The sequence below is a fragment of the Hylobates moloch genome, unplaced genomic scaffold (genome assembly GCF_009828535.3).
Source record: "Hylobates moloch isolate HMO894 unplaced genomic scaffold, HMol_V3 SCAFFOLD_3, whole genome shotgun sequence".
Classification (NCBI taxonomy): domain Eukaryota; kingdom Metazoa; phylum Chordata; class Mammalia; order Primates; family Hylobatidae; genus Hylobates; species Hylobates moloch.
The window spans coordinates 43,920,281-43,933,059 of record NW_026652278.1 but is presented as its reverse complement, the minus strand read 5'-3'; the positions used below and the strand labels follow the sequence as shown (position 1 = coordinate 43,933,059).

Sequence of the window (12,779 nt, the reverse complement as noted above, 5' to 3'; positions counted from 1 at the left end):
GTAGAGTAATTAGAAAATCAACAATTTATGGTTTAGTCCGTAATCTACCTTTAAAATATGGAAATGTGATTCAACATGAACTCTTGGTGACTTTGAATACTTGGGCCCATCCTTAACTTTATTTTATAAAGATACAAATTATTTTGAAAGTAAGTCTAATGGTAGAGAGACATTATGAGTCATTCAGCTGTTACTTTTATATTACCTTGGGACTGGAAATCCTGAAAGAGGAGAGAATTGCCTTTTACAGATAGCTGCTTCCCAGTAAATAGAATCTGGGTACATCTGAAGCTAGTCTTTCTGGAATAAATAATCTGTACTTAAAAACCTGCTGCTTTAAAGCCTTCAGACAATAGGAAAACTATGTATGTGTGTGTCACATCAAAAGACTATTATTGTAAGAGAGATTACTTGCCTTCAAAAGAGATAGTATTGTGTTGTTTAATAATATATACTAGAAAGTCAGAAAAACTAGGTATCAACTGCTGTCGCTGTGGTTTTGGGACCTTTGAGAAGAATTACTTAGCATTTCTGATCTTTATCTAAAACAGATAATAGTGTTTTCCTAACAGAGTTGTGAAATTAATGAAGATTGTAAAACAAGTAGCACAGTTCTTACTCCAGTGGAAATCAATACATGCTAGTTACTTTCCCTTTTATGAATTCGGTAGAGTCTTTCTTATTTGGCAGTAATGGGGAGGTAACATAAGAGGTTTACTTGACTTTTGATGGCTGTAATGAGGAGGTCTGTGTTACAGTTTATTAAGTTTAAAAATGTAATCTGATATTTCTTTATAAATCGCCTAAGTAGAGTTTAGAAATAGAACTTTATGACTATTTTAGAAGTCCCAGAAAATGGGAGGAAGAATGTGCTGCAAGAAAAGATTTAGTTTTCCTTATGGTCTTTTGTACTCTAATGCTATAATTGCATTCCTGAGAAGCCTCCAGTTTTTCAAAATTGTGTTATCAAAAGCAACTGTTGGGATACTGAGCAATTCTAACTCAGTACAGACCTTGACCATGCCATTTAACGTGTGTAGTTCTCTATTTCCTCATCTGGAAAGTAGAAATAATGATTTTTGCAATGAAAGTAAAGCAACAGAATGTGGGCAGAACACTTGGAAGTTGCAAGCAATCTTTCACATTTCTCCTTAGATCAGTCAATGAACTGGAAAGTGACCCAGCCTTTCCTGAGTCTCTGAGGATGAAGGAGAAATAGGAGGGCTAGGTGGTAATTAAAGGTGTCTTTACTTATTTCCACTGTTTAGTTTCACACAAATCTTGATTTTTGTTCTTTATGTGAAGTTTTCTTCAATATATTTTCAGGTTACAATGCCCTGTTGCTTTAATATTTCCTTACTTTAGGAAACACAAATCATGGATATCAAGCCCAAACGTATTAGTTCAGCAGATCCTGACAAACTTCAAACTGAACCTCAATCGACAAGTTTTGAAATTTCCAGAAATAAAGTAGAGGTGGGTATTTGGCAGCACAGTCCACTTATTTATTCTCTTTATCCACTATTACTAAATAACACTTACAAGTCAGTTGCTGAAGATACCTTACTGCACAATTAGTTGTATGTGCTCTGGGCTGTGTGAAAGAAACTAGAGGCTTTTGAGGAGAGGTGAAATTCTTTTGGGAGATTATATCCCCAAATGATGTTAATCTCATCTTAAAAGCAGTAGATCTGTTAATATAAACAAACTTGATGGTCAGAAATAGGAAATCCTACTAAAGAGAAAATAGGGATAATTTGCTCTCGTGAAAGGTTGCTTTAATATGCATTGTGTTAAATAGTATTTTTTGGAATTGTATCCATTTAATAGCTTTGTCACCAGTCTGCAATAACAACTCATGAGTTTCCTTAATTTGTATTGGGCTTAGGGTTCTGTGAATAACTTTGGATAATATAGAGATTCTCAGGTTGGATATGAAATAGATAAAAATTCTATGTTACTTAAAATTTTTGAAGATAAAATTACTTTTTAAATTTCTTTTTAAAACACATTTATTGGGAGCATTCAGAGTTGGGAACCTTTTTAAGCACTGAGGATACAAACATCAATAAGACATGATTGCCATCCTCAAGGAGTGAAGAATCTAGTGAGGTAGACACATAAGTGAATGACTTGTTTGATTTTACTTCATGGGCTAAGTGTTATAGTAGAAATGTAAAGTGAGTACTATAAGGAACACTGAGGAAGATGAAATGAATTTTGCCTGAGTGGTTGTGGAAGTGGATTAAAGAAGGTGATACCATATTGTATCTTATGAATGGAAGCTTATTAAGCAGACAACGGGAAGAAAAAGTCTTAAAAAAAAAAAGAAATGGGGTTTCACTATGTTTCTCTGGCAGCTGAATTTGAACTCCCAGGCTCAAGCAGTCCTCCTGCCTCAGCCTCCTGAGTAGCTGGGACTACAGGCATGTGCCACCATGGCCAACTGAGAAGGACATTTTAATCTGGGAAAATAACATGAGCCATTCATTTTCTCTTGGTTTTTCCTTGACAGTTCTTAGTAGTTTCAAATAATTAGCACTGACCTTGGGGATTAATACAAATCATAAATTTCACAGAAAAGTTTGAAGTTGATCCATAAACAAGGCTTAATTCTTGATTGCATGGACAAACACATATAATGGAACATTTCTTTCTCCATAAATTTATGTGTGTTGTCCTAAAACCTCCTGGTTCCAATTTTCTAATTCCAGCAGTTACTGTATATTCCACAATTTGGAGAATCATATTGTTAGGCTATTTCTTATGTTCTCGCCTTCATGTAATTGATACACGTAACTAGGCTGAAAGTCCAAAATGATTAATTCACTTAACTGGTAGTTGATTCTGGGAGTTCCACTGGACTTAATTTGTGGCCGCTCCCTGTGGATTGGACCTCTCACGGCATGGTAGCTGGTCTGAGATGGGGCATTTTGAGGGAGAGTTTCCTGAAAGTGTTCTAAGAGGACAGGACAGAAGTTGTAATGCTTCTTATGATTGAGCCTTAGAGGACCATAATGTTATTTCTACCACATCCTATTGGCTATAAGGCCCAAATTCAAATAGAGGGGAATGAGAGACTCCATCTCTCAATGCAAAGTATTTGCAGCCTACTTTAATATAACCAGGCTGTTTGTCAAAAATCCCAGCCTCCTCCCTTGGAGATTTCTGATTTACTAGGTTTGTGGTAGGGTCCAGGAGTCTTTTAAACAAATTCTGTAAGTAATTCTTATGATCATACAAGTTTAGGAAATACCGATGTTGCCCCTAATTTTAACATACCATGTGTGAGCCTGAAGAAGGTAGATGATAACTCAATCTTTCTGTTCTTGCTGTGACCTAGCACACTTTTTGTCTTTCCCCAATGCATTGTCTTGAATAGGCATTTGAGAGAATTAATTCTTTGTGGTTTATAAATGTATACTCTACAAATAATATTTTTCCTTTTAAATTCTGTTGTAGGATGGATCTGTAGTCCTTGACTCTTGTGAAGTGTCAGTAGAAAATGATCAAAGCACTCGATTTCCAAAACCTGAGTTAGAGATTCAATTTACACCTTTACAGCCAAACAAAATGTCAGTGAAACACCCTGGTTGTACCACACCAGTGACAGTTAAGATTCCCAAGGCTCAGAAGAGGAAGAGTAATGAAATGGAGGAGGTAAACGCTTAACTGATGAGTAAATTTAACAAACAAATCTTATTACAAAGCTGTTATAGTATAGAGTTAAACTGCTATATTGCCCTCCTGTTCATAGGCACTGCTGTTAGAAACCAAAATCACAATTTATGCTATATTTTATACCCTTTAAGGATATCACTGTGGGCCAGGCGTGGTGACTCATGCCTGTAATCCCAGCACTTTGGGAGGCTGGGGCTGGCAGATCACTTGAGGTCACGAATTCAAGACCAATCTGGTCAACATGGTAAAACCCCGTCTCTACTAAAAATACAAAAATTAGCCAGGAGTGGTCATGCACACCTGTAATCTCAGCTACTCAGGAGGCTGAGGCAGGAGAACAACTTGAACCCAGGAAGTGGAGGTTACAATGAGATGAGATGGCACTACTGCACTCCAGCCTGGGTGATAGAGTGAGACTGTCTCAGAAAAATAAAGAATATTACTGTGGTTTAATGGTCTTCAGATAAAAAGCTATGTATATTAAAATAGCGTATCCCTTGCTTTAGTTAAACTATAATACATCAAATGATGGTGGATTTTACTGGAGAGCCATTTCAGTATACCAGTCCTGTTGATACTTAGTCACTTTCCCTGTATTGGAAGAGAAAAGGGGGTTATGTAGAAATCAGAGAAACTGAAATAGCTAACTTGCTTGAGTATAATCTTTGTCATTTAACTAAAATCTTTACTCTCTATGGTCCTAGCAAGTTTTAAAAGAGAAATTCTTTTTTCATCAGCCAGTGTTAAAATTTGGGCCTCCATGTAGTGGTAGGCTAAAAGCTATTAACCTCTTCTTACTGCAGTTTCTTGATTGAAGGGTTGCCAAACCTACCGTATCCTAGATGTGGAGATTTGGCAAGTCAGATAAGGTTTCTGATCCTGTTTTCTCCTTTTTGGAACAATGGATTAATGTGTTGAAAATGCTTAGCTTTTGCTTTGTAAGTGGCAGATACATAATAAATAGTAATATTTATTTTTAAAGTAACTTATTTTAAGCTTAAAACTAATTACAAACTCTCTAGCAAAATAATTTTTCTTCAACTTTTACTTCTTTAAAGAGTAGTATATTTTCAAGCTGGTGGAAGAGCAGAAATAGTATTAATTATACTCCTGAGGCTCTCTGTCAGGTAATAAGTTTGCTAAGTGAATATTATTTAGCATAGTTTTTGTGCTACACATGTAACACCTTTAGAGATTGTTTTATGGAGTCTTACTAGTTAACTTTTGTTTTATATTTATTTAATTTTTAAAAATACCATTAAAACACTGAGTTTCATCATCTAGTTGGCTTTTTCTTGATCCATTTTTTTTTCAACGAAGAAGGAAACACTGAGTGTAGTTCTCAAGAAGGTTAAAATATAAATATTTTATTAATTTTACTATTGGTGTATATCCCTCATGTATATTTCAGAAAAGATTTACAGATTGTTGTAGATACATCATGTAGAAACTTTAAATTTTTTAACTGATTTTGCTTGATCTTCACTGCTATAATAAACTAAGTACATGGGCCCCCATGAAAATGATTTATGCAATCCTATTTTCTTTTTTTCTTCCACATACTCTTTTTTTAAAATTATTATTAAGTTCTGTGGTATGTGTGGAGAATGTGCAGTTTTGTTACATAGGTATACACATGCTATGGTGGTTTGCCGCACCCATCAATCTGTCACCTACATTAGGTATTTCTCCTAATGCTATCCGTCCCCTAGCCCCCAACCCGCCAACAAGACTATATTCTAATCCAGTGGAAGACTCCAAAGAGCTCCTTACTGACCGCTATGTGTGGAGGTAGCCTCATGGTCTCTTTTCACTAGCATCCTATGATTACCATCTGTATTTTCCCTGTCATGGCATCTGCTTCTTATGACTCTTAAAACTTCTGCTTTGGAATTTGGATTCTGAGGTTCAGTCATGATCTTTTCTCTGCTTCTCTTCTTGTCCCCTTTTTCCTGAACTTTTATCTTTGGTACAACTAGGATTTGCAGCAGTTCAAGTCAGTGAGTATATCTGTAAAGGGCTTTGTCCTATGTGAGGTTATGTGGGGAAAAGACGAGTAAGATGCCATACCCATGTTGTAGAGAAGAAAGATAATATTTTAAAAGTTTTAACATTTTACCTGTGGTTATTTGAAGTTTTGTTTTTATTTTTTTTGATATTGTCAAATGTCAATGAGAGAACTTAGACATAGATGCTTGTATTATTTGGGAGTTAGGCAATGGGTAGGTATATTGCTATGCTGTATTTTAAAGCTCAGTTTCAAATAAAAGATATTATTCCTTCCATGTTTTTCATTTAGCTTATGTAATTTCATTACTTGTGATATGTGTGAAAAATTCACACCTTCAGTCAGGGTTTCTCAACTCCAGCACAGTATACACCTCTTTGTTTTAAGGGCTATCCCGTGCATTGTAGGGATGTTTAACAGCATTCCTGACCTCTACCCACTCGTGGCCAGTAATATCCCCTTCTCCCTGGCAAAGACAACCAAAAATAGCTTCAAACATTGCCATTGTCCTCTGAGTTCAAAATTGCCCTCGGTTAAGAGTCACTGTTTTAAGTGATAATGTAGCTTTTTACATATTTTCTTTTTTGAGTCTAGAGAAATAAAATATTGTCAAGAAATTAACTGGTGCTAAAATTCATTATTTTTAGGACTTGGTGAAATGTGAAAATAAGAAGAATGCTACTCCCAGAACTAATTTGAAATTTCCTGTTTCAGATGATGGAAATTCTTCTGTCAAAAAGGTACAAAAGGTGTGTTTTTTAATTTGTCCAAAATTGTAGCAATTATCCAGAAATCCAGTTCTGTTCAGTTATAACTCATTTATCTTCTCTTTCCTATACGTCTGATTCAGCTGAAATATAACCTTTAGCATTTGGCCAGTAGCATCTACTTTATGTGTTTACTTCTGACTTTAACACCCTGCCTGTCAAACTGTTTTTGCCATTGTCTGACCCTTTTATCCCTGTCCTTGTATACTTAATCTCAAGTTTCCTACCTGAGAATTCCTAACCTGTCTCTGGCCTCTTTAATTTGGCTGTGGCCATAACTATTTCCTTCTAACACTTCTCATCAGCAATAACAAAAGATGTTTTGTTTATTAGGTTCTCACACGTCCATCATCTAAGAAAACATATTCTTTACGGAGTCAGGCATCCATAATTGGTGTAAACCTGGCCACTAAGAAAAAAGAAGGAACACTACAGAAATTTGGAGACTTCTTACAACATTCTCCCTCAATTCTTCAATCAAAAGGTTTGCAGAAAATTAATTAAATGACCTTTTTTTGTTAGATGTAGGGTATATTTTAATACCTAATTGATATATAAACTCAACAACTGCTCAGGGAATATTATACTTCAAAAAGGCATTGTTCTATACTAGGTACTGTGAGAAGAAACATGTAAAAGGATGATACATCTAGCTGTTCGCTATGTAGTAGAAGAGAAAGCTTATATTTAAGTAACTGATCCAGAGCAGGCTACTTAATATAGTAATAGGGGTACAAGCAAAGGTATGATAGTATTGGAGGGAAAAGAGCTACTCTGATTAGGGGGCTTTGGAAAGATTTTTATTGGAGAGATGCGATTTACCCTGTGTATTGAAATGTGGGCAGAATTACACTCTCTAGGGTGTCCAAAGGTGAGAATACAATCATGGGTTCTTAGTTTCTGTTTTTGGTTGGGCCAGGAAATCCCCTCCCTCATCCCTGTTTTCTGCTTATCACTAGAGACAGAAACTAAAAACCGTGGCTTCAGGCTGCTAAAAGCCTAAAATAAAACAAACCAAAACAGAACAAAAACAACAACAAAATGAGATGGGTTGGACAAGTTTGCTAGTGTTAGTATTATGGTATGTATCCTTCTAGTGTTTCTCTGTGCATTTGTAAACATTATCTGTTTATGTACAATATGTCAAAAACACGTTATTTTCATAAATACCTATTGAGTTTAGCTGCAGAAACTATGCTTAGTGTTTTTTTTCTTGATAATATAATGTGGACGTATTGATACCTGTGTATATGTTAAGATATATACACGTGTGCACATATGCAGAAGGAATGGTTTTAACACAGGTGGAGAATCAGAAAAATGTAGAAAATGTTCATGCAATTACAGGCAGCAATATACATCTGGCATGTAGAATGTGGAAGGACTGTCTTAGGGGTGAGATGGAGTAGTGGGTTTTTGTGAGGTTACCTGAATGACAGCAATAGGATGAATTAGAGACCAGAGTGAGGGGTATAGGGAGGGAAAGGAACTAGAAGCAGGGGGCAGTTAAATTGAATCAAATATGTTGTGTGAAAATACTTTTTGTTGAAGGCTTACCACAGACGTTTCCAAACTTTGTTGGTTCACAGTGCCCTTAATGTCTCAGTAATTAATTTCCATTTTGCCTCTGCACCCAAAGAACTACTAGTAGTCTCATGCATTAGAACTTAAGACCAAACAACCACTGAAAATTCAGCTTCTGAAAATCCAGATTGCAAAGATAATGTCATAACGAAAAGAAATGTAATTCAGTATCATTTTGAAATTGAACTACCTTGAGCTGTTGAGCATCTCTATTTTCCCTGAAGATTGAAAATATCCTGAGGTGCTTCTGTAAGTTTGCTGCAGCATGCCTTAGGACACAGTTTGGGAACTTCTGACCTATCAGACCCATTTGTATATTTACATACATTTAAAAAATGTGTTTGTATAAACAGAGAAAATATCTGGAGGGACAAACAGCAAACTGTTAAATGTCTAAATCTGGAGAGGAGGGACATCTTTCTTTAGAGTCCTTTAGGCTTATTGACTACCACTTTTATATTAAAAAGAAATATATTTTCAAGGAGAGGTAGGTACGTACCTATAATAAGTACGTAGTCAGGTAAGGGTAATGATTCTCTTACTTCATTGACTTGGTTCCTTAACAGCTTCCCTACCAATGCACTTGACATACTTTTTTTTTCCTTTTTTCTTTTTGTTTTTACATATTTCTAGAAACATAAGCTATCCCTATTTTGAACTCTAACTGTAATACGTATTTGTTGTTTTGGGTCACTTGGAAATATAGAGAGAAAAGAAAAAATGGAAATTAGTTCTTAAAATTCTGCTGTTCTGATAACCACTGTTAATCCATCACTTAGTATCACTGGTCTCCCAACTTTCCCCTCTTGTCATCTCCCATCTACTCATACATGACAGAATGTTCTTTTCAAAGTGCAGATTGAATTATGTTACTCCTCTGATCCTTTAATGATTTCTCATTCTTCTGAATGACCTGATTTCTGACTCTCTCCAATCTGTCTCTTATTTTTCTACGGTTTGGTAACTAGCCAGCTTCAATCCTGCTAACTTCTGACAGTTCCTAGAATTTGCCAGCTTCTTTCTTACCTTCATTTCATTGATTTCTTTTGCTTTTTCCTGTGCTTTCTTTTATCTGGAACACACCCTGGCTTTTCTCATAGCTGCCCCCTTACCCTTGAGCCCTCATAGCTGATGCAACGTTATTAGGGAGACACCTTCCTTCATCACCCTGTCACTACCCCTCATCCCCAGCATCACTTAATCTTTATTATTCAATTCTATTTTTTGTCTTAGCACTTTTTAAACTATGATTCTTTGCTTTCTTATTATCTTTTACACTAGAATATAATCTGCACAGGACAAAATGTCTGTCTAGTTCATACTGTCAGCTCTTAGTATAGTGGCTAGCACATAGTAGTGATGAGTTTGGCTGTAGGCCAACATATGTATGATTTTTAAACATTTCTATTTTTTTTAGGCTGTACCATAGGCAATTACAAAGACTTACCTGACAAGCCTCCCCTTCTACACCAGACTTGATGCATAGCCAATCGTTATAATCTCTTAAGGGAGTTATAGTCAAGGATCCAGGCCCTGCCAGGCTAGTCATGCTCTTACTCATATTTGCATATTTAGCCTGAGTGCTTCCATTCAGAGCCTCTTTATTGAGGGCTTTGGTAGAGGCCTTCTTATGGAGGGGAACGGGAGGGGGAACCTTGAAGACACTTTTCTCCACTGTAACTCGGTACTTTTCCATGTATAGCTCCCTCCAACCTCCAGCCCTGAGGTCTATAAAACTGCAAGAGCCTTTTGTTTGGGGTTGTCTGGGTGGTAACATGACCACCACTTCTATGCTGATCTGCATTATTCTGTGGTGGACTATAGAAGAGGGTGGGTAGGAGCTGGTGCTTTCTCAGGTTTAGCCTCTTGCATATACTGTTGAAATAAGTGGTTAAAAAGCTGGATTGTTACTTTGATTTTGGCTTGTTGTCTTAATTGGCTCCTCCGATACCTGGACTCTCAGCTCTCTCAAGCCCAGCTCAGCCCTTAACAAGTAGTCTCTCAATTTAGTCTAATTCCTTAAATGTTTTTTCTATTTTTAAAAAAATGTATTTGATATCACATGTGTGTGAATTTCTGTCCAGGAATTTTCCCAGATGGAAATATATTTTCTATTAAAATCAAAAAAGTACTATGTACTATGTACATAGTAAGGAATTTTAAAATTCCTATTCTACTTCCCTAAAAGCAATCAGCTGTTAACAGTTTGGTTTCTGTCCGTTTGTGTGTGGACTCCAAGTAAAGGGTTTACAAAGTATTTTCACGCAGCACTCATTGTGCATAACTTTATGCGTGAGCATTGAACTAGATCATCTACCACCTTATTTTTAATGCTGCATGATCCACTATGTATATATCCTGCTCTTTTGCTTAACATAGCATAAACATTTTCCAAGTCATTAAAGATGCCTGACATTTTTCACTACATTGAACATTAATCAAATGATACTTTATTTGCTTTTTTTTGGCTGTTGATCATTATTTCATGTTCTCTTGACATTTACTTTTTCTCTTTGTGATTTGTCTATTCATGCCCTTTCACCATATATATATTGCAGTGTTTTCAGTTTGTGTATGTTCATTCTTTATTAAGGATTTCAAACCGTCTTTATTAGGGATTTCAAACCACCTTTGCAGTTAGAAAATTATTTCAGGAACTAATTAACATTTTTATTTTATAGCAAAGAAGATAATTGAAACAATGAGCTCTTCAAAGCTCTCAAATGTAGAAGCAAGTAAAGGAAATGTGTCTCAACCAAAACGAGCCAAACGGAAATTATACACAAGTGAAATTTCATCTCCTATTGATATATCAGGCCAAGTGGTAAGCTAGTATTTCTGTTTTCATCTATGTAAAACTGTTCATGTTCTTTTTAATTTTTTACAGTGGTTTGAATTTCAATTCTTTAGAACTCTGAAAACACATGCTTTAAAGGTCATGCTTTTAGTCTCACACGTGTTAAGTTTATACTAATTAAATATAAATACTGTATTAAATGTATACAAGTGTCATGCATTTGCATTTGAAAATGCATCAGAGGAATTTATTTCCAATAATAGAATTGTCACCATTTAGTAACTTATTTGCCTCCAAAATCTTTTTTTTTTTCTTTCTCTTTTTTAAATCACAGGAGTTGTACAAATCTGGGCCCAAGTGTTCCTGGTAAAAATATAAAACTGACATGCAGCCATTTCCTCCCACCTTTCCCCTAAGCCTTTGAGGATCTATTAGGAAGAGACTGTAGTTATCACCCTGACTCTATGACTCATTCTCCTGATTCACAGCAGTATGTGCTGTCAGAGGGAAAGCTCAAATTTTCTGTCATGCTTGCATTTGCTTAGTGGATGAAAGTGAAGGTAAAAAAATAATTAAAAGAAATTTTAAAAATTAAATCAAAAAGAAGTGGCCAAGAAAAATCAGGAGAAAACTTTTTTGCAACAAGAGCTTTCAGATATGAGATTGACACTTGAATGCAAGATGTAAAGAGTTAGGGTAAATTAGGGCATGGTGTTGTAAGTACCATTCTGTCAGTTATTTTTGAGCATCTGTTTGATTAGTACCTGATTTCTTCCCTTGGGTGAAAATTGTTTTCCTAGTTACTATATAATGTGCTTTCTACTTTCTAATTTATACATTTGTTGCCATGAAAGATCATTTCTTAAAAATTATTTGAGGCACTTGTCTCTAAATATTTTAGCAATTAAGTTATATTTGCCTTGAATTCATTATGGAGTCTAGGTTATTTTACTTCTAGAATTTGATAGTGTTGAATCTTTTACAAAGTCTATTTTTTAAAGAAATTTTTATAGAAGATGGCATATCTGTAGTCTAAGTAAAAAAATTCTCCAGTGTATCATTTCAGTTATTAAGCACATGAACATGTCTTATTCATTATAAACAAGCTTTTATTTTTATTTTCACTTACAAGCTTTGAGAAACTATGAAATTTTTAATTTCAGATTTTAATGGACCAGAAAATGAAGGAGAGTGATCACCAGATTATCAAACGACGACTTCGAACAAAAACAGCCAAATAAATCACTTAATGGAAATGTTTAATACAGATTTTATAGTCATAATCATTGGAACTTGCATCCTGTATTGTAAAGATAAATGTATATATTATGCATTAAATCACTCTGCATATAGATTTCTGTTTTATACATAGTATAATTTTAATTCAATAAATGAGTCAAAATTTGTGTATTTTTATAAGGCTTTTTTATAATAGCGTCTTTCAAACTGTATTTCCCTATTATCTCAGACATTGGATCAGTGAAGATCCTAGGAAAGAGGCTGTTATTCTCATTTATTTGGCTATACAGGATGTAATAGTTCAGGTATTTGGTTTACTTATATTTAACAATGTCTTATGAATTGTTTTTTACTTTATCTGTTATACAACTGATTTTACATATCTGTTTGGATTATAGCTAGGATTTGGAGAATAAGTGTGTACAGATCACAAAACATGTATATACATTATTTAGAAAAGATCTCAAGTCTTTAATTAGAATGTCTCACTTATTTTGTAAAAATGTTGTGGGTACATAGTACATGTATATATTTACGGGGTACGTGAGATGCTTTGACACAGGCATGCAATGTGAAATACGTGTATCATGGAGAATGAGGTATCCATCCCCTCAAGCATTTTTCCTTTGAATTACAAATAATCCAATTACATTCTTTAAATCATTTAAAAATATACAGGTAAGTTATTATTGATTATAGTCAC

At 35.0% G+C, this 12,779-nt stretch overlaps 1 protein-coding gene across 4 annotated transcripts in view; it reads left to right on the top strand.

The window, feature by feature from the left end:
* Window positions 1-12,243, top strand: part of KIF20B (kinesin family member 20B) — a 68,830-nt gene extending 56,587 nt beyond the window's left edge. For 2 of the 4 annotated variants that reach the window (XM_032137093.2, XM_032137078.2), the window contains exons 28-33: window positions 1,366-1,476; window positions 3,463-3,660; window positions 6,337-6,438; window positions 6,790-6,940; window positions 10,722-10,864; window positions 12,001-12,243. In XM_032137093.2, the coding sequence (XP_031992984.1) occupies window positions 1,366-1,476; window positions 3,463-3,660; window positions 6,337-6,438; window positions 6,790-6,940; window positions 10,722-10,864; window positions 12,001-12,078 (783 nt within the window). In that variant the 3' untranslated portion in view covers window positions 12,079-12,243. The remainder of the gene's footprint in view (window positions 1-1,365; window positions 1,477-3,462; window positions 3,661-6,336; window positions 6,439-6,789; window positions 6,941-10,721; window positions 10,865-12,000) is intronic. The other 2 variants (XM_058436224.1, XM_058436225.1) reach the window with 2 other exon arrangements.
* The last annotated feature ends 536 nt before the right edge of the window (window positions 12,244-12,779 follow it).